This window comes from Artemia franciscana, chromosome 9 (genome assembly GCF_032884065.1).
Source record: "Artemia franciscana chromosome 9, ASM3288406v1, whole genome shotgun sequence".
NCBI classification, from domain to species: Eukaryota; Metazoa; Arthropoda; class Branchiopoda; order Anostraca; family Artemiidae; genus Artemia; species Artemia franciscana.
The window spans coordinates 9,063,304-9,085,935 of record NC_088871.1 but is presented as its reverse complement, the minus strand read 5'-3'; the positions used below and the strand labels follow the sequence as shown (position 1 = coordinate 9,085,935).

Sequence of the window (22,632 nt, the reverse complement as noted above, 5' to 3'; positions counted from 1 at the left end):
CAACAGTGAAAAAACATCCATGGGGTTTTATATTTGTATATTGAGGGGAGAGAGGGATATAGAATAGTGAAATGTTTTTAGGAATGGTACTATAGCGTTTCCTTTGGAGGAAAAGTGATTGTACACTAGAAACAGCGGTTGCAACAGTTGAAGTAGTGGAATAAGTAGAAATACCTATAACCACCTATTTAAATTAAATTATTGTATTTAAGTTATTTTATTTACTATTTATTATATTTCTATTATTTATTTTATTTTATTACTATTTATTTTATTACTATTTGTTTCAATATTAAATAACTACCTATTTAAAGGAAAAATTAAAACTATACAATAGCTTAGTCATTCAGTTTTTTTTTTTTTTTTTTTGATTTGATCGTTCATTAATTTATTATTTAATCGGCTTTGGTAATAAAATAATTGGTTAAAGTATTTTATTTCGGTCTCTTCTTTGTTAACCAGCTTATACTAATAAACTTTTAAATACCTAATACCCAGAATCTTATTTTTTTAGTGGTTTTCTTAAATTACAGATAGTACAAATTGTTATGTTTGGGGGGAGGAGGGCATCTGTAAAAATTTGGCTCTCCCGTTAGTATTTCTCGCCACTCCTTTAAATTTCGCCGTTTTCGACATTCTGGAGGAGACACGTGGCCCTAAACTACCCATGGATCTGTCCGTGTGCATGAGCTACCAGTTTTCACTGGATTCTGGGATAAAAGAAACAGTACAATGATGGTCACTGATAGTCGGCTCACCATTATAATGGTTGTTGATATGAGTCATGCAGTAGGTTCCAGGTGAAAATTGTAACTTAATTTGCATTTGCTTAAAATTTAATGCGAATTCACTGTGAATCTGTAGTAGTATTAGTAGTAGTATTAATTTATTATCCAAAAGAAATAACAGAGACAAAATCAATCGGTAGCACACCAAAAGCGTCGCTTGCGAGAGTTTACTACTAACAAAAAAGAACAAAAAATAGAAGAAGAAAAAATAATAAAAACAAAGAATAAAAAAAAAAATTTAATCTATAATAAGCAGAAGGATGAAACCGTGTACTGAGAAAAAAACTTACATAAATAATTCATACACAATAAGACAACATAATGTCATGATCCCGAAGCGAAAAAAAATAAACAATAAAAATTATTGCAAATATTAATTCCATCAATCTCAATCAATTTCAAAGGTATACCTACCAAGCAACCCCACACGCAGCCGGTTTTGAATTGATTAATGGGCAATTCTTTGGTACTTGGGACAAGCTTATTCCACAGCTTAGCCCCTCTATAAATAACTGAAAAAGCAGTCCTACTTGAAACTAGGCGAGGAACCTCAATATCTCCACTTGTTCGAGTTCTGTGACCATGAACATTAGATCTTTCCCGAAAAATTCGGGTTAAAACATAATTTATTTCGTAATATTTTCATCGTTTTTCCACATTTTAGAGGGGTTGTTTTCGCTTCATTTTTTAATCAATTGCTCTATTTGTTTAATTTCTACAGAATGTCGATTTAGAATAAAAAAAAACTTACATAAGAAATTTCCAGTTATACCCTAAGAAAAAGGAGCCCTTTGTATTTTAATGATGTTTTTTTTTAGTTTTGAAAAGATTATATATGTATAAAAAAAACTTCACCTGATATGAGTAATAGTACAATTAATAAAATAATGATTCTAAGATGATAACAAACAATTAAAATCCTTACCCTGCAATAAAAAACACCTTAATGGAGTTCCCCCGCCCACTCCTACTGTTAAACCTTAAAATATTGGCTTAAAGAAGTTCTTTTTTCTTATTTTTGTCAAGATAAGGGGCGAAAAATTGTCGATCGGGAACTATGAGACACTGTGATAATGGAAACCCAACTCTGTAACTTGAAAATATTAGAGTAGTATTCAATGTCAAGCCAAAAGTATTTTGAAAGGAAAAAATGACTAATAGTGCTAAATAAGAAAGGAATAATGGGATATGGAGGGAATTTGAATATGGGCATGTATAGGTTGCAATTATTTACCCAGAATTCCCGAAAAAGAATATTTTCCGTGGATAGTTTTTTGGTTCTTCTTTTTTTCTCGTCTATTTTTATCTTCTATCGGTAAAATATAAGATATAAGTTGAAAAACAAGAAATTGATAATCTTCTTTTTTTAAAGTCCATTCATTGATCAAAACTAACTGCATAAAGCTATCTATTATTTCGAAGTTATTATTCTGAAATTATTAATCAAATCGTAGACTGTGAAAGCATTATTTTCAAATTCATTTGAGTTTTCCTTTCGTTTTTCTTCATTTTCTGTCAGTTTATTAATTGTTCCAGATCAGCTCACACTTAGTAAACGACTTTCAAGTTAAGTTAGCAAGGCATAACATTCAATATTTTTCATGTCATTATGAATTTCAACTCCAATTAATTTCATTTTACGACCTCAAAAGCTATGAATTGATCAATTTGAGGGTAAATCAAGTGAAAAATTGATAACTTAGCGTAAACTGCAAATTAGTTTTCGTTTAGTTCTAGTTATAAGCTTTTATGATAAGCTAGAAAATTGTTACCGTACTGAACCTTCACATTTGCTACAGATATGTAAAAAAAAGGATGAGGTCTATGGACACCCCCACCAAATCTTGAAGGTTTCAAATTCTAAATTTTGCTAGGATTTGTCTTGAGTTGAAATTTTTCCTGAGTTGTATTCCCCCCTCCCATCTTCGGAAAAAACCTACGATTCTAAATTTCAAATGACATAACTTAAACACCTTTTTAGTTTTGCTGGTTTTAAGCATCAGTCCTTTTTCTTCTTTTTACTTCTTAGGATTAGAACTAAAGTCGAACCCTCTCCTCAACCCTCCTATCTTCAAACTAAAGTTTTGCAGTACCATTCTGAGAGTATTTATGAGTGCATTTGAGCTTGAGCAGTCGTTCTTGAAGCGTTGGAGACAAAAAGTCAAACCTTAGCGTAAAGAGAGAGATAAATAATTTATTAACAAAAATAACGCTTACAAAACCTTTCAACAATCATCGGGGAAACCCAATGGGTTGCATATGATGGTAAATTTCATCCTAAAATATATTGACACTTCACCTATAAATCGAAATTACAAAAAAAAATAATAATAAATTCATTAACAACTTTCCAGAAGGTAACCTTTCAACCCACTCTTGAACTGGCTAACATTATCTGCCACCTTTATACCCCCGGGAACGAATTCCAGAGCTTTGATTTTGCAAAATGTGGAAATAAAGACCCTCGTTGAGCGCTTCAAGCCTCAGATTCTACCCCTGAAGAATGCCTAGTTTCATAACAATAATAAAACGAATTAGAAGTAAAAATTTCCGAAAAGCACTCCGGTGAATAACGATCAAACATTGATAAACGAAAATAGCTAGTTGATAAAATCTTAACTTGTACATATTTAGGACCTCCATTTTAGTGCAGCAACCCAAAGTACTATTTTCAAGTCTCGACACGAACAACTTTTTTTTGTGGAATTTGAACTCTTTTAAAACTTGACACAAAAAAACTAGGCCCCAGGAAACAACCATGAGATAGATACGGGTTGCAGAGGCGCCATTTGGGGGGGGGGGCAGGGGTGGGCAAATGGTAGACAGTTAACAGGTAGACAGCTACATCTCGTAAAACTTACCAGTTCATTTAGGGCTTTATTAGCCTTTTCAATGAAAAGATTTTCGCAAGATGATGTTATTGTAAACACAGGGTCATCAGCAAAGGATGTGACAAATGTCTCAGGAATATGAAATTGCATGGATAATTAGGAGGGTACAGCTTCTATGAGAAATCGTATGTCCTTTGGAGTGGGGGTTCGAGTTCTAGCGCCGCCAATCCGTTCCCTTGGAGTGTGAAAGGTGGTGTGACTCAGCAAGCTCACCCACCTTAGGTCTGAGGAGTTTACGGTTAAGCAAATCCCCATGTAACATATGAAGTTCAGATGTTGTGTGAGGCGGAAAACACTGTTCTTACTGCAAGTAACAGGTAGTAACAGAAACTATTCTGTAAATGAGGAAACCTGCACCCTCCTCAATCTCCCGCTCTTTCCGCTAAAGTTTGGATTTTTGTCTTCAACGCTTTAAGAACGATTGCTCAAATGCACTCATAAATGCTCTCAGTATGGTACTTCAAAACTTTAGTATAATGAGTAAGGGGTTGAGGAGAGGGTCCACGCTCATTTCTAATCGTAAGAAGTAAAAACAATAAAAGAAGCAATGCTCAAAACCAACGAAAACAAAACAAAATTATTTTGCGTCATTTAAGGTTTCAAATTGTCAAGGAGGGGGGAGAGTATAACTTCAAGTAAAACCCAACATTAGACAAATTATAAGACACAATTATAAGTTCTTGGAGGAATATATAAGGAATATATAAGAAATTTAAGAAATCATTGTAAAACTCTTAAGATTTAGGGAGAGGGGCAGTGTTTAGAAACTCCCACCTTCATGTTCACATAGTTGCAGAATGTGAAGCTTCCATACAGTGACGATAATCAGTGACTTCAATACAGTGACGATACAGTGACAATACAGTGACGATAATTCAATACAGTGACGATAAAAGCCTTTGAAAAACCACCTTCTAAACTACCTGAACACTGACTGATTGTCGTTACGCGCCATATTAGTTACGTGCCATTGTAGTTTTGTCCCTGTGTCCCACCTGTGAATATAGATATATATATATATATATATATATATATATATATATATATATATATATATATATATATATATATATATATATATATATATATATTCAACTACGTAAAAATTGTGAATATACAACATTCTTGGCTGTCCCATTGTCTATGCATATAAATAGATTGTCAGGTTTACCGACTCTTGAACATGCAACATATAATTGTCCATGGGAAAACAATCCGTATTCAGATCTATACCTCATTATTCTAATGATTGCCCTTGAGCTTTGTTGATGGTGATTGCTAATCGAACATTCCCGGTGTCCCCGTCGTCATTTATATATCCCCCTGTGCCCCCCGGTGTCCCCGTTGTAGTTGTTTCCCTGTGTCCCGGTCGTCATTTGTGTCCCGGTGTCCCGGTCGTCATTTTTGTCCCGGTCGTCATTTGTGTGCCGGTGTCACGGTCTGTAATTTCTCTTTGAGTGTCCTGGTCGTCATTTATATTCCCTGTGTCCCAGTTGTCATTTGTGTCCTGGTGCTTTGTTGATGGTGATTGCTAATCGAACATTCCTTGTGTCCCGGTCGCTTTCTCTTTGAGTGTCCCGGTCGTCATTTATATTCCCTACTAGCTGTTGTGGTGGCGCTTCGCGCCACCCCAACACCTAGTTGGTGGGGGCGCTTCGCCCCCCCCCTAACCTAACCAACCTAAAACCCCAACCCCCTAACCAACCCCCCAACCTAAACCAACCTAACCAACCCCCCCCCCGCGCGTAAGTCGTTACGCGCAATATTAGTTACGTGCCATTGTAGTTTTGTCCCTGTGTCCCACCTGTGAATATAGATAGATATTTATATATATGTTTTTAACTACGTAAAACTTGCGAATATACAACATTCTTCGCTGTCCCATTGTCTGTGCATATAAATAGATTCTCAGGTTTACCGACTCTTGAACATGCAACATATAATTGTCCATGGGAAAACAATCCGTATTCAGATCTATACCTCATGATTCTAATGGTTACCCTTGAGCTTTGTTGATGGTGATTGCTAATCGACCATTCCCTGTGTCGCCGTCGTCATTTATATATCCCCCTGTGCCCCCCGGCGTCCCCGTTGTAGTTGTGTCCCTGTGTCCCGGTCGCCATTTATATTCCCTGTGTCCCGGTCGTCATTTGTGTCGGTGTCAGAGTCTGTAATTTCTCTTTGAGTGTCCCGGTCGTGATTTATATTCCTTGTCGTCATTTATATATCCCCCTCTGCCCCCGGCGTCCCTGTTGTAGTTGTGTCCCTGTGTCCCGGTCGTCATTTGTATTCCCTGTGTCCCGGTTGTCATTTGTGTCCCGGTGTCCCGGTCTGTATATACATTCGTTTTTGAATTGGTATATGATGAAATAAATTTTTGTGTTTTTCCCCTTTTTTTTCTTTTTAGTTTTTTTTTGGTTTTTACTTTTTTTAGTCTTTTTAGTTTTTTTTTCTTTTTTCTTTTTAGTTTTTTTTGTAGTTTTTACCTTTCTAGTTTTTTTATTTAATTTTTTTTAGTTTTGTTTTTCTCCTTTATTTTTTAGTTTTTTCCTTTTTTTATTTTTTAGTTTATTTAGTTTTTTTGCTTTTTTTATTAGTTTTTTTAGTTTTTTTTTCTTTTTAGTTTTTTTGTAGTTTTTACCTTTTTTATTAGTTTTTTTAGTTTTTTTTTTTACTTATGTCCTGGTCGTCATTTATATTCCCTGTGTCCCGGTGCTTTGTTGATGGTGATTGCTAATCGAACATTCCTTGTGCCCCGGTCGCTTTCTCTTTGAGTGCCCCAGTCGTCATTTATATTCCCTATGTCCTGGTGTCCCGGTCGTCATTTGTGTCCCGATGTCTCGGTCTGTAATTTCGTCAGTCGAAAAACATGACGTTAGTCGACACACAAACATGACGTCAGTCGACACACAAACATGACGTCAGTCGACACACAAACATGACGTCACTCGACACACAGACAACTTATTTTTATATATATAGATGTCCCGGTGTCCCGGTCGTCATTTGTGTCCCGATATCCCGGTCGGTAATTTCGTCAGTCGACAAACATGACGTCAGTCGACACACAAACATGACGTCACTCGACACACAGACAACTTATTTTTATATATATAGATAGATAAATGTTCATACGTGCATAGTAACCGTTTATTTTGTATAGACTACGTGCATCTACTTACATCGAACGTGCAACCGTGCGGCACAGTTGTCAAACTAGGAAGCTCAACATACAATTTTTTTCGAGTTTTTAATTCTTTGGGCCTTCTCAGAATCTTCATTAATTTTCAAATAATTTGTCAATCGAAAGTTTTTTCTCTCTCTTTGGAATAAAATTGTTGGCTTATGCCACAAACTGGCAAAAAACGTCACTTCTTTGTGGTTTAATCTTTTCTGCTACTTAAAAATTGCACTAGAACTTTCAATTTCTGTTTGAACAAGCCTTCTTATTTTCAAAATACTGTTCTGCCAAGTAAAACGTAGATTTAAAAAGTTCGGTTTGAAGGTTCAGTTATTCTATTCACATCTAGGGTAACCCTGGGAATGGTATTAAAAGTTCACAGATATTCAATTTAAAAAAAAACGAGTTGTTTCAAATGAATGTAAAGAGTGATATTAAAATTTAAACAAACAGACATCATTCCGTATACGAAACGGACTGTCCCTTCCTCAGCCTTTCACTCTGTATGTCAAATTTTAACTTTCTGTCCCCAATGTTTTAAGAACGACGGCTATAGCACAAGAGCGATTGGAATAGCATAAAAAATATTTTTCACAATATCTCCAGAATGGGAGAGCTTGTTGGTGTACATTGGTTTTAAGCAATGCGATCGTTTGTTTAAATTTTCATTTTTTCCCGTTTAATTTTTTTCAGCTAATCATTATCGGTATTGCACATATTAATGTTAATTTCTTGCATTCACGCATGGTTCCACTATTAAATTTTATCAAGAGGCCTAGCGGTTAAGGATGGGACTACCCGCTATTGAACAGAATAATTTATGTTTGTTTCAAGTTTTGATGTCGCACTTTACTTTTATTTGAAAAAGTAATTTTTTACTTAATTATAATCGAAAGGGCAAAAATACTTGTGTTCTATTTACAATGTGTTTTTATGATAGTGAAAAAAATAAAATTTTTATTTTCTGATTAATCTCCCTAGTTTATCCACGATGTATGTATTTTTCCTTCCCCGTAGAAACTCTAGATGTACCAACTCTTTGTTGTTGTTTTTTAATAGGCCTTTGTGAGGTGATATTCTTTTCATACAGCGTCTATTCCGCCAGGTGAAACTAATGGAAATCCCAATTTGTGAACCTCCCTCCAATCAATAATGAACCTAATTGTCTGTGCCACCACCTGTTAAAACATGTGTTACATGGTTTCCTTGATAAAAAATGGAACATACATGCCATTTGAATGATGTTTTCTCTGCTCTTATCGCCTAGCTCTTAGAAACAGAATTGAGTATTATTTGCAGCAACGCAAACCATTTGCATCATTGGCTAATTAATTAATCTATTTTAGAGATATGTCAAGGAATGTGTCTGGGTCATGTCAAACAAGGGGCATGGAACCTCCCCATTGAGGAACAGATTTTTAAAAGAGGGGTTGAGGGTCAGTAAGAAATAGAAGAAGAATGGTCTTTCTTAAGTTTGAAAGTTGAATGAATTAAATTTTGGGACTGGAATTAAAGCTCAACTTGTGAAAGTCTTTACAAGTTCATGCCTCCAATTGTTTGATTAGTTAGAGTACTTGAGTTTTCGCGGATTAAATAAAAAAAGACAATTTTTTTAACTGCAAATAAAGAGGTGCATTAAAACTTAAAACGAACGCCCCCTCGTCCTGGCGTCCCTAGGGGACGCCCCCTCGTTCCCTCCTCAACGCCCCGCTCTTTACGCTAAAGTTTGAATCTTTGTCACAACTCTACTTTTTAAAACAATTAAAAAACTTTAGCGCAAAGAGTAAGGCGTTGAGGAGGGGACAACCCCTTTCATATACGGAGTAATTTCTCTTCGTTTCAAGTTTTAATGTCGCTCCTTAATTACAGTTAAAAAAAACTATTTTTTTTATTTAATTTCTGAACGTTTTTGAATTAATGCATATTTTGATTTTCGCTCACCGCACATGAATAAATACAACGAAACTTCCATTATTTTTTTTTTGCTCAATGGCTTTCTCGTAGTTTTGATCTGACGATTTTGACAAGAAAAAGGGGTGGGGGGGAGGCCTAGTTGCCCTCCAATTCTCGGTTACTTTAAAATGCAACTATATTTGTTTTACGAATGTTTTTGTTAGTAATAAACATACGTACCTTACAAATTAACTTACGTAACGAACTTCTGTATTTGTGTATTTTTATTACGTATATGAAGGGGTTTGCCCCATCGTCAATGCCTCGCTCTTACACCAAAGCTTGAATTTTGTCCCAAATCCTTAAGAATGACCCCTGAATCACAAAGGCCGTAGAATAAATAGATGAAATTACTAAGAATACTTTAACTTAAAGAGAAAGGTATTGTGGAGGAGACGAACCCCCTTATATACGTAATGTCTTATGTTCGTTTTAAGTTTTAATGCTGCTCATTACTTCCAGTTGAAAAAAATATTTATTTTCTCATATTTTTTTAAATAACGCTAGAAAATCCTGCGCCCCCTTCATAGAAATCGTCTTCCCTCATTAAAAATTCCTCCACGGAAGGATCCTCCCACGTAACGTCCTCCCCCCGACCCACCCTCACCCCATCGTGAAAATGTCACCCTGAAAATGACTGTACACTTCATAATCACCATTACTATATGTAAACAATTGTCAAAGTTTGTAACTTGCAGCCCCTCCTCCGGGGACTGTGGGGGATTAAGTCGTCCCCAAAGACATATTGATTAGGTTTAATGACTAAGCCAAACAGAATAGCTATCTCAAAATTTTGAACCAGTGACTTTGGAGGGGGGAGTGTACGTGGGAGGGGGCCTAGGTGCCCTCCAATTTGTTGGTTCACTTAAAAAGGACACTAGAACTTTTATTTCCGTTAGGATTATCCCTCTTTCGACATTCTAGGACCACGGGGTCGATACGATCACCCCTGGGGGGAAAACAAACAAACAAACAAATAATGATGATGTACGAAGTACAAAATTCCACATTTTCGTAGATAGGAGCTTGAAACTTCTACAGTAAAGTTATCTGATACGTTGAATCCGGTGGTGTGATTTTCGTTAAGATTCTATTACTTTTAGGGGGTTTTCCCCCTATTTTCTAAAATAAGGCAATTTTTTTCAGGCTCGTAACTTTTGATGGGTAAAACTAAACTTGATGAAACTTATATATTTAAAATCAGAATTAAAATGCGATTCTTTTGATGTAACTGCTGGTATCAAAATTTCGTTTTCTAGAGTTTTGGTTACTATTGAGCCCGGTCGCTCCTTACTACAGTTTGTTACGACGAACTGTCTGATTCGGAAAATTCTTCCGCTAAATGGGAAGCTTTCGGAGCTGAATTGAAACCCAAAGTAGGGGCGTGGAAGTTTTAGCCGAGGTTCTACTTCGCTACTGTCTGAAAATAAGTTAAGACTTTGGGGAGAAAATTCAAATCTGGCATAGGATTAATGTTGTATCCAGGGGGGATACTGATCCAAAAAAAAATTAATGTCTTTTTCCAGCTTCTTTTCTAAAACCCCTTTTATTTGCGAAACAGCTTAAAGCAGCAAGTACAATGACATGTGGAGGGAACCTCACCCGGCTTCTCCCTCCGAATTTCAACGTTCTTATAATTTTTCCTTACTTTCCAGTGTTTTTCATATATTTTTCCTGTCTTTCTGTTTGTTTATTTTTTTCAAAATCGCACCTTTCTTATCCGGTTTATAAGCCGGGCTATTATATATTAATTTCTAAAGGGTAAACAAAATGTTTGGATTTTTTGTGCCTGTCTCTGCTAAAGGCCTATAGTTTTTATACTCTATGCTGTCTAGCTAAAGGTCTATACCTAAAGCCCCAACTTCGTTAGTGTGCTGGTCTGTCTTAATTATCGGTAATTCCCATCCTTATATTTTTAGCAATAAAATGGATAAGCCTAATTCGTGTAAAACGCTAAGGTAAAGTGCCGTCCTATTTTTGGTTTTCATCTTAGTATTAGAAGCAATGCTCAGTTACAAATTCGGAATGGTAATTTGCTTGGAAGAAGAGAAAAGGTCGACCTATATCTATTATTCTCCCTCGTTATGTCGCCTTATGCGTGAATTAAGAAAAGATGAAATCGACAAGAAACTTTGTATTTATAAACGTTTGAACGAAAATAACGAGTTGTTAAGTTTATTGTTTATGTACCGAAAAATTCGCGCGATGAGTAACCAAAACTATAAGAAAAGTGATTTTTAATAACAAAAGGTAGGCCTATACTTAAAAGAAGTTGCTTTTTATGTTAGTTAAATTTTATTTTGGTATAATTAGAAAAGATTTGTCTTTTCTAATCCACCTTTATCTATTAATATTGGACTAATAAAGTTGGGGAGTAGGGGGCTTCTTTTAATCGTTTTATGTAGGACATTAAGACAAGGTGAAATCTGCTCTTTATAATTTGTGTATAAGCTTCCTCTCTAACTCTTAAAACCATTATTGCACCAACTAAGACGGGGCTAAGTACCGGCTGATTCGTCTAAACTTTTTTTTTAGGTTCTAGCAAACTTTTCATTTTTTTTTTCTTTTCAGAGGAGCTAAGTCAAGCATTTTTCCCAACTGCAGCAGATATCTGGACACATCATCCTGCACTAGCCTATTCGGCAGCATTTGCCAATGAACATACAAATGCAGCACTGCAGCACGCAGCTCTTGTTCACCCAGCACTTCATCCTCAACTGCCAGTACGTTTTTTTGGAAAGCCGTGACTTTTGGGGAACTTGGGAAAGGGGGAGGCAAGCGTAGTTACGGTGATTAATAGTTTCTTCTCTGCACTTTTCTATTTATGCTTTAGCTTTAATTTATTATTTCACACTATTTCATTCAGGGTTGCCAACTTTTTGGTCCATGAATTTGTCCCCTGAGCATCCAAAAATGTTTCTATTTAGCTAAAATGTATTCATCTTAAAATTCTAAAAGTGCAGGCTATTTTTTTACCAGTTGTTTTATAGACCAAATGACGCTTTGTCACAGTGGCCAGTTAACATCAAATTTGATGAAAACAAAAAAAAAATCTTTGTAAATTATTTATATAAAATGACTTAGCGTTAAAGTACGAAAGTCATACAAATATATAGATCACTTACTTTGCAAAAAAAATCCTTTACTTACGACATCTCTTACAAAACCTGGATGCTAAAAAAAAAATAAAAAATAAATAAAATAATACTGAGAAAAAGCATTGCTTAGGTGAAAAGTAACATTTTTTCTTATCAAAATATATATCCAGTTGGTAAATTTTTGTTTTATGTCTAGAGTTTACAAAATGTGTCCCTTTTTGTCATTTTGTCCCAAATTTCTAAAATGTGTCATTTTTCTGTCCTTTTATGACACTATGTCCCGGCACATGAAATATGTCCGTTTGCCATAAAATTTGCCCAGTTGGCAACCCTGATTTCATCACTGTCAGCCCTAAAGGTTGTACCTGACACTTCCTAGATTGCCAAAAACCGTTTACTAAGCTGTTCTCAAAGGTAGCCTAGGCAGGGCAGTATAGATCAGGGGTATCAATGCAAAATTCTCCTCTGCTGTTCCTTTTTTTTTTCTTTTAATTTTGTAAATCTTTTCCTTAAATCTTTAAAGGACATCTCTTCTCGGAGGCATTAAATTTAAACATTTTTCAAAGAGATACAGTGTATAAAATTGACCTTTATGCCATCTACTCGTAACTCTACTTTAAATAATTTTATTTGTTTAAAATAAACTTACATTTAGATAACAGCCGAAAATTGGTTTTGTACTACTCTACTTCTACAAATTAATTGTACAAAAATATATCATACCGTAAAGAGGACGTCCTCTGTATCAAGAAGTCCCCGCTTACGGTGGCTAAGTTACTATCAAAATTTCTTCAATTTTCGAGTAAAACCCAATGATTTGATCCAGATGACCCTCCCTTTGAAAACAGCTTTGCAAACATTATTTTGGTAATTGTCTAATCAAAATAGTCAAGTTAGACCTCTAATTGTAAAGGACCAGCCACGCATGCAGGACTTTCTTTTGGGGACGAAATTTCTGGGTCTATTTTTTTTTTTATATTAAACAAGCAAATAATATGACCATAAAGAAAAAACAAAAACAAAGGGTATTTGAAAAATGGTACCCTCTTGCATACAACCCTGTATTTGGTCTATGTAGCAGAATTCTCTAAACCCCGCAAAACTTAACTGAGAAAATGAAGTTTAAGATTGTTGATCACTTGTTGAAGCTGATACGGCCTGTTCTTAACTTTAATATCTATAACCAATAGATAACTCGTCTATTATGTACTAAAAATCTTATCTTTTTGGTATTCAGAAGGGTTCTACCGCCTAAAAATCATGCGTAGAAATAAGCGCATGCGCAGAAATTTATTTCAGCAAGGCATGCGCAGAAATTTATTTCAGCAAGGGGAAGGGGTTGAATCCAAAAAAGTTAGCAAAAAGAGAAATTCTGTGAACATAATAGGTTTAGATCATTAATAAATTAATATATAAAAGAATTAGGGACTAATCCCAAAGGTTATATAGCCGAGTACTATTGTAAACTAAATAATCAAATTTCATTTCCCAGTCTTTTACGCCAAATGTAGAATAAATTCATGTAGACTTCATTACATTCTTATTTGAATTTTCCTTATTGAATATTGAAGATGTTTAGAATTGTTTTTACCGATATCAATATTGCAGATATTAACCATATCGTCAATAAAGCATAATTAAAAATTTAACCTTAGAAGTGTATTTTCAAGTAGTGGCTACCCATTCCGTATACCGAATATATTATGTTCAGTTTGTATTTTAAATTTGCTCTTTACTTTCATTTCAAACAATAATCTGATCGTTTGTGTTTTTGCTTTATTATATGTCAAAATGTTTGTCTGACCGCAAATTTATTTAAATTTCGATCAGATGACTTTACTCCTCTATTCTCACAAGGTTTATGTTTTTGCATTCACTTTTAACTGTCCAGTTTGTAATGTTGCTCCAGGCAAGTGCGCACCTCCTTGTTTAGGGAAGTATATTTTTTGAACATTTAGTACACATTAACACATTGTCCGTCATGAGTCAACCCAGAAATCTCGATCATGCCTTAAGCTCTATTAAATAAAAAAATAAGTTTTTTTAAGTGAAAGTAAGGAACGACATTAAAACTTAAAACGAACAGAAATTACCCCATATATGAAATGGGCCTTTCCTCCTCAACACCTCGCTCTTTACGCTAAAGTTTGACTCTTTCTCTCAACTCTACTTTTTAAAACAGTAAAAAACTTTAGCGTAAAGAGCGGGACGTTGATGAGAAAAAACCCATTTCATATACGGGCAATTTCTGTTCGTTTTAAGTTTTAATGTCGCTCCTTACTTTCATTTAAAAAAACTTGTTTTTTTATTTAATTTTTGGACGTTTTTTAATTAATGCATGTTTTGATTTTGGCTCTCCGCAGATGAATAATTAAAACGAAATTTTCATGTTAATTTTATGTTTTGGCTAAATGGCTTTCTCATAGTTTTAATCGGAAGATTTTGAGAAAAAAGGAGAGAGGGAGGAAGCCTAGTTGCCCTCCAATTTTTTGATTAGTTAAAAAGGCAACTAGAACTTTAAATTTTTTTACGAACATTTTCATTAGTAAAAAAATATACGTAATTTACGAATTAACTTACGTAAAGAACTTCTATATTCGTCTGTTTTATTGCGTATATGAGGGAGTTCACCCCTCGTCGATACCTCGCTCTTTACACTAAAGCTTAAATTATGTCCCAATTCCTTATGAATGACCCTTGAATCACAAAGGCTGTAGAATAAATAGTTGAAATTACTAAAAATACTTTAGCGTAAAGAGCAAGGTATTGTGGAGAAGACGAACCCCCTTATTTACGTAATAGCTTCTTTTCATTTTAAGTTTTAATGCTGCTCCTTACTTTCAGTAGGAAAAAATTTTCATATTTATTGTTTCATTGTTCTTTAAAGAATGCTAAAAAATCCTGCGCCCCCTTCCTTGAAAGTCTCTTCCCCCATGAGAAGTTTTTCCATGGAAATATCCTCCCACGTACTCCCCCCCTTCAACTCTCCCTCCCAAACCAAAAAAATTCCCCTGAAAACGTCCGTACACTTCCCAGTAACCATTACTATATGTAAACATAGGTCAAATTTTGTAACTTACAACCCCTCCCACGGGGACTGCGGGGGAGTAAGTCGTCCCCAAAGACATAGCTATTAGGTTTTTCGACTATGGTGAAAAAAATGGCTGTCTCAGAATTTTGATCCGTTGACTTTGGGGAAAAGATGAGCGTGGGAGGGGGCTTAGATGACCTCCAATTTTTGTTCACTTAAAAAGGGCACTAGAACTTTTAATTTCCGTTCGAATGAGCCATCTCGCGACATTCTAGGACCACTGGGTCGGTACGATCACCCCTGGGAAAAAAACAAACAAAAACAAAAACGTGATTTGTCTTCGGGCAAAAAAATGCGAAGTTCCAGATTTTTGTAGATAGGAGCTTGAAACTTCTACAATAAGGCTCTCTGATATGCTGAATCTGAATGTGTAATTTTCGTTAAGATTGTAGGACTTTTAGATGAAAGTTATATATTTAAAATCAGCATTAAAATACGATTTTTTTATGTAACTATTGCCATCAAAATTCCATTTTTTAGAGTTTCGGTTACTATTGAGCCGGGTCGCTCCTTACTACAGTTCGTTACCACGAACTGTTTGATAAATACCTTAGTTCTGCCCCAAGATGGATGGGTGGATGAAAGACCTATTAACAAGTGAAAATGACATCTTTTTATACAGTCTGTAAAAAGGCTTATGCTAGTTGTGTCTCTAACTCAGACTATCTGTCTTTTCTTTTTATCCAATTAGCCATAGATGGATGGCTGGCATTTAATGCAACATGACATTTTATACATTTAGTAAAATTATATGAAAAAAAGAAAAAAAGTGAATAATTTTAAAACCTGGAGAATTTGGGGGGAAAGGCAAGGACCCAAAGGGTATGTGCTTGTATTTTTACATTTCAGTAATGTCCATTTGTGATTCCAAAAAGTTCTTATGAGAGTGGATTCTCATAATAAGTTTTTTTAATGTAAATCTCATAATCAGTTTTCCGATTTCCAATTTTACAAAAAAAAACATGAAAATAAAATTTAAAACTTCAGATATTCAAGTTAAGAAGTTGAACTATTCAATACAAAACTGATAATTAATTAACAAACTAAAGTTTTTAATGGTTGTCAAAATGTCATATTCATTCATAATAAGATTGACTACCGCAGGATTGTGACCATCATCTGGATTTCGGAAATTAATATTTCATTGACAATCCGATAATCCAAAGTAGGAATCGAATAGTCATTGAAAATAACTTAAATCTGAGCTACGTTTGTATTTAATAGTAATTTTTGTTAAATTAAAGTGATTAAGGTCGATAGAGGTTAGATGTTTTCCGTGGGGCACCAAGATGCTACCAGTGGGCTACTATTTCCCCAGTGCTGTCTTATTGGTATTTTTTATAATTATTTATTGATAATATATAGGGATTTTAGAGGTTGCCGTCAAGAAGCTCTCTCATCAACCTTTGGGCAATTAGAATTATTTTGGATTTTTTGAAAATCAATATTATGTTTTTCTATACTTGGTTATGGATAGTCTATGGGACTTTTAGTTGTTGTCGTTAGATAACCCTCTGAAACCATCAATGTTGGGGCAGTTAAAACTTAGATGATAAAATTGATTATATAGAATGAACCATGTGGAGGGTTCTTCAAAATAAGACCGGAAGGTTAAAGGGGCAGCAGCTTTGGGATAGCCCTTGTAATAATATTATAATGAAAAAAATTAGATATGCAAAAAGAAGTATTCTCAAATGAGATTAAATAACAATATTAAAACATAAAATGAGCTGAAATCATTTTGCATACGAGGGGGGCTACCATCCACTCAACTGACCGTTCTTGATGCTACCGTTTGTTCAATAATGAATGCTCTAAAAAAAGAGCCATGCGACAAAAAGTTTCACTTGCTAGCCACATTGGTTAGGGAATGAAATTAGAAAGATTAGTGCAATCAGAAAGACGTATTTTGTTGCAATTGCTTCAAACAGAAAAATTCTTAGTTCAAATATGAACCATTAGGTGAAAAAAAAAAACACCTGTAACTATGAATCGGCTACATTTGTTTCATTCTAAAATGCTTTCAGGAAAGTACTAGTCAAACTTGGGAGTCTAAAGGAGGGGAACCCCCCCCCCTAATATGAGATTATTTCTGTTTGTTTGATTTATTATCATTCCTCTTTACTTTTAGTTGACAAAGATGGTTTTGAAATAATTAATTTGCGTATGAAAACAAGTCTTGGTGAACCAATTATTTCGTTCTGAAACAATAAATTAAAAATGAACTAATTAAAATAATAAAATCAGTTTAGTTTGAATGATTAAATAAGTTTAAGGTGAATATAAAATGAATTATGAATACGATCATTTTTTTGTGAAAATTTTCTGAATACTCGCGGAAATTAAGTTTTTGTTTTATTTTACTATTTAGTTTTGTTTAACTTACTTGATTTTTTATTCATTTGTTTATTTGTTTATTTTTATATTTAATTAAATTATAATTAAATTATTTAATTAGTCTAGTTAATGAAATTTTGTTTATTTAATTAAATTGCTTATTTGTTTTTATTTTACTATTATCAACCTGTCTTACTATTTTATTTTCCTGGTGCAAAATCAATTTTAAATATCTGAATCTCTAAAAAATAAAAGAATTTTATTTATTCATTAAAAAAAAATTTATCAGAAGTTAAACAAACGAAACTAAATGAAGTAGGCTAGTACAAATAGTTTCCAAGCCTCATTCTGTCATATTCTGTATGTCAAAAATGCAAACCAGAAATTAATCATGCAGAAATATGTATATGTCAACGATTAATTGATAATGTCATCACTTCTATATCATTAGAACTCTAAAACTGAAAAACATTGACATTTATGAATACCTTTATATCATCCTTATTTTCTGTAAGCTATGAATTTATGTCCTTCACTTGTGAATGATATTTTTGGGGGGCTTGAAAGGGGGAAATTCGCCAAAACCGAAGATAGCATTTGAGTTATGGGAAATTTTTGAAACCCTTAAAGATCATGTCTTTGTGAGTGGAGGAAGGGCTTTTATGGGCCTGATTTGTATTTTTGGATCTATAGACTAAATTTTTTTATTTATATTTTTGGATTTATATTTCGATTTACATTTTGAATTTGTAGGTTTTTTTTTTTCTCTTGTCCTTTTCAACTTTTTCTGTTGATTTCTTTTTTCCGACGATATCCTACTTCACTGATTTTTAAATTAGAAAGGACACTGAAAATGATATTTGATTATTTAAACCATTGTGTCTAAATTAATATATAGTGGTTTAAACTGACCAAGTAAGAACTTCCACAACCTTAAGTATCTTGAAAAGTTAGATAAAATTGAGAATTCATTTTTTATGTAATACACCTCCGTATGCCGCATTTGTCGGCAATAGTGCCAAATTAAGAAAAAGAAATATCGGTAAAAAGTAAGTCATTGCACCAAATTGCACCAATGGCACCAATTTATGGCATCAAACAGGTTAAGAGTTGTTACTTTCCTTCAAAGGTGTAGTTGTCTTTCAAAATAAACAGACAGTTAACATGTTTTCACGTTTCAATTTGGAAACACTGACGAAAATGTGGTACAGTGGTAAAGACTTCATTATTTTGAAACAACCAAAATAAAAATCTGAAAAAATTGCTGTTTTCAGGTATGAATGGAAATAAGACAAGTTAAGGGCTCGAGAATTATTTTATTTGGATGTTCTTGTCACTTTAAGTCAATTTAAAAAAAGATTGTTTTAGTTCTTCTCTTTCGAAGTTTTATCTTACGCATTTGTCAACTTTTCTCGGCAAAAAAAAAGTTTCTCTGGTTATAGATACCCAGAGATTGATCCCTGGTCACAATGCTTTTCTTATTTAGTTTATGTGTATTATAAATTAGACATTCTCAAAAAAATTCAAATAAACCTTGTGATTCGCAGGAGAATACATTTTACCAGCACTTACGCTATGCCCAGGGAGGGGGAAACCTAAACTTGCTCTCTAATCAACCAAGACTCTGGGAAGAAAACTGATGCATGCTTTCTTTTCTTTCTTTCTTTCTTTCTTTTTTTTCTTTCTTTCTTTTTCTTTTCTTTCATTTTCACGAACAACATAGGAATGTATTGCTGAAAATTATTTTACTTTGAAAAAAAGAAGAATAAATCTAAACCGAATTTCCAAGCCCAAGTGAGAGTCTATCCCCAATTATTGTGTTATATCAGAACAGTTCAATAGAAAAAAGTAAGGAAATAATCATAATCGTTGGTTGGATATATGAATTGTATACCCAGTATGCAAAGTTCCTCCTCTGACCTGTAACAAGAAAAATACCCCTATCTATACTAATAAAGCTCAACTCATGAGAACGTGGGTTGCCCTGCTATCTCTTTGCCCCTATCGAGATACTTAGTAAAAGTATTTTAAGGGCACAGTCTTCTTGCTTTTTTCTGAAAGTATCTTTTCTTGAACTCTTTTTTCCTCCCTTTGCATCAGTTTTCCTTCCTTTTAATCCCACTCTAGACATCCCTTTCTTGGTGTACATACTGAGTTAACCCTCCTGCTAAGGCGCAGTTGGAGATTAAGGCTGTCTTGCTTTTCTTTAAGCCTCTTTTAGGCTATTTATGGAAATGTCCTCGGTACATAATAGTTTCAAACAGTTCGTGGTAACGAACTGTAGTAAGGAGCGACCCGGCTCAATAGTAAACAAAACTATAAAAAACGGAATTTCGATACTAAAAGATATATCAAAAGAATCGGATTTTTATGCTGATTTTAAATATATAAGTTTCATCAAATTTAGTCTTTGTCATCAAAAGTTACGAGCCTGAGAAAATTTGCCTTATTTTGGAAAATAGGGGGTAACACCCCCTAAAAGTCATAGGATCTTAACGAAAATTACACCATCGCATTCAGCGTATCAGAGAACCCTATAGAAAAAATTCCAAGGTCCAATCTACAAAAATGTGGAATTTCGTATTTTTTGCCAGAAGACAAATCACGGGTGCGTGTTTATTTGTTTTTTTGTTGTTTTTTTTTTTCCCAGGGGTCATCGTATCGACCAAGTGGTCCTAGAGTTTTGCAAGAGGGCTCATTCTAACGGAAATGAAAAGTTCTAGTGCCCTTTTTAAGTGACCAAAAAAATTGGAGGGCACCTAGGCCCCCTCCCACGCTCATTTTTTTCCCAAAGTCAACGGATCAAAATTTTGAGATAGCCATTTTGTTCCGCATAGTCGAAAACCATAATAACTATGTCTTTGGGGATGACTTACCCCCCACAGTACCTGGGGGAGGGGCTGCAAGTTACAAACTTTGACCAATGTTTACATACAGTAATGGTTACTGGGAAGTGTACTGATGTTATCAGGGGGATTTTTTGGGTTTGGGTGTGGGGTTCAGGGGATGGGGCTATATGGGAGGATCTTTCCTTGGAGGAGTATTTCATGGGGGAAGAGAAATTCAATGAAAAGGGCGCAGGACTTTCTAGCATTACTATAAAAAAAAAACAATGAAAATATAAACATGAAAAAAAATTTTCAATTGAAAGTAAGGAGAAGCATCAAAACTTAAAACGAACAGAGATTATTACGCATATGAAGGGTTCTAAAAATGCTTTAGCATAAAGAGCAAGGTATTTAGGAGGAGATAAATACTTCGCTCTTTATGCTAAAATTTTTTTTAATAATTTCAACTATTTATTCTACGGCCTTTCTGATTCAGGGGTCATTCTTAAAGAATTGGGATAAAACGTAACGTAAGTTACGTAAGTTATGTACGTTTGTTACGTAAGTTAATTCTTAAGTTACGTTTTTTTTACTAATAAAAACGTTCGTTAAAAATTAAAAGATCTAGTTGCCTTTTTGAGTAACCGAAAAATTGGAAGGCAACTAGACCTCCTTCCCCACCCCTTATTTCTCAAAATCGTCTGATCAAAACTAAGAGAAAGCCATTTAGCCAAAAAAAGAATTAATATGCAAATTTCATTTTAGTAATTTATGTACGGAGAGCCAAAATCAGACATGCATTAATTCAAAAACTTTCAGAAATTAAATAAAAAAAAACAAGTTTTTTTAAATGAAAGTAAGGAGCGACATTAAAACTTAAAACGAACAGAAATTACTCCGTATATGAAAGGGGCTTTTCCTCCTCGACACCCCGCTCCTTGCGCTAAAGTTTGATTCTTTCTCGCAACTCTACTTTTTAAAACAATAAAAAACTTTAGCGCAAGGAGCGGGGTGTCGAGGAGGAAAAGCCCCTTTCATATACGGAGTAATTTCTGTTCGCTTTAAGTTTTAATGTCGCTCCTTACTTTCATTTAAAAAAACTTGTTTTTTTTTTATTTAATGCTTTCTAAAGACGTTTCCAAGCATAACTTTCGTAACATAAGCGCTGAGTGGACTCTAGCCGCTCTGTTTGCGAATTAAATAAAAAAAAACTAATTTTTTTAGCTGAAAGTAAGGAGCGACATTAAAACTTAAAACGAACAGAAATTACTCCGTATATGAAATGGGTTGTCCCCTCCGCAATCCCTCGCTGTTTACGCTAAAGTTTTTAATTGTTTTTAAAAGTAGAATTGTGGCAAAGAGTCAAACTTTAGCGTAAAGAGCGAGGGATTCCGGAGGGGACAACCCATTTCATATACGGAGTAATTTCTGTTCGTTTTAAGTTTTAATGTCGCTCCTTACTTTCATCTAAAAAAAATAGTTTTTTTTTATTTAATTTCTGAACGTTTTTGAATTAATGCATGTTTGGTTTTGGCTCTCCGCACATAAATTATTAAAATGAAATTTGTATATGAATTCTTTTTTTGGCTAAATGGCTTTCTCTTAGTTTTGATCAGACGATTTTGAGAAATAAGGGGTGGAAAAGGAGTTCTAGTTGCCCTCCAATTTTTCGGTTACTTAAAAAGGCAACTAGAACTTTTAATTTTTAATTAATGTTTTTATTAGTAAAAAATATACGTAACTTAAGAATTAACTTACGTAACAAACTTTCATAATCTTATATTTTTATTATGCATATGAGGGGGTTTGTACCCTCGTTAATACCTCGCTCTTTACATTAAATCGTAAGTTTTGTCCCAATTCTTTAAGAATGACCCTTGAATCAGAAAGACCGTAGAATAAATTGTTGAAATTACTAAAAATACTTTAGCATAAAGAGCGAGGTATTTATCTCTTCCTAAATACCTCGCTCTTTATGCTAAAGTATTATTACAACCCCTCATATGCGTAATAATCTCTGTTCGTTTTAAGTTTCAATGCTACTCCTTCCTTTCATTTGAAAAAACGTTTTCATGTTTATTTTTCATTGTATTCTTATAGTAATGCTAGAATATCCTGGGCCCTTTTCATTGAATTTTCTTCCCCCATGACAGATTCCTCCAAGGAAAGATCCTCCAACATAGCCCCCTCCCCTCAGCCCCACCCCCAAACAAAATAAAATCCCCCCTGAAAACGTCTGTACGCTTCCCAATAACCATTACTATATGTAAACACTGATCAAAGTTTGTAACTTGCAGCCCTTCCCCCAGAGATTGTGGGGGAGTAATTCATTCCCAAAGACATAGTTATCATGGTTTTCAACTATGCTGAACAAAATGGCTATCTCAAAATTTTGATCCGTTGACTTTGGGAAAAAAATGAGCGTGGGAGGGGGCCTAGATGCCCTCCAATTTTTTTAGTCACTT

General features: G+C 34.3%; 1 protein-coding gene across 4 annotated transcripts in view; it reads left to right on the top strand.

The window, feature by feature from the left end:
- Positions 1 to 22,632, top strand: part of LOC136030963 (protein couch potato-like) — a 191,778-nt gene that overhangs the window by 140,568 nt on the left and 28,578 nt on the right. For all 4 annotated transcript variants that reach the window (XR_010618401.1, XR_010618400.1, XM_065710108.1 and 1 more), the window contains exon 6: positions 11,385 to 11,536. Coding sequence is in view for 2 of the 4 variants with exons in the window: in XM_065710108.1 (XP_065566180.1) it covers positions 11,385 to 11,536 (152 nt within the window). In the remaining 2 variants the exon portion in view is untranslated. The remainder of the gene's footprint in view (positions 1 to 11,384; positions 11,537 to 22,632) is intronic.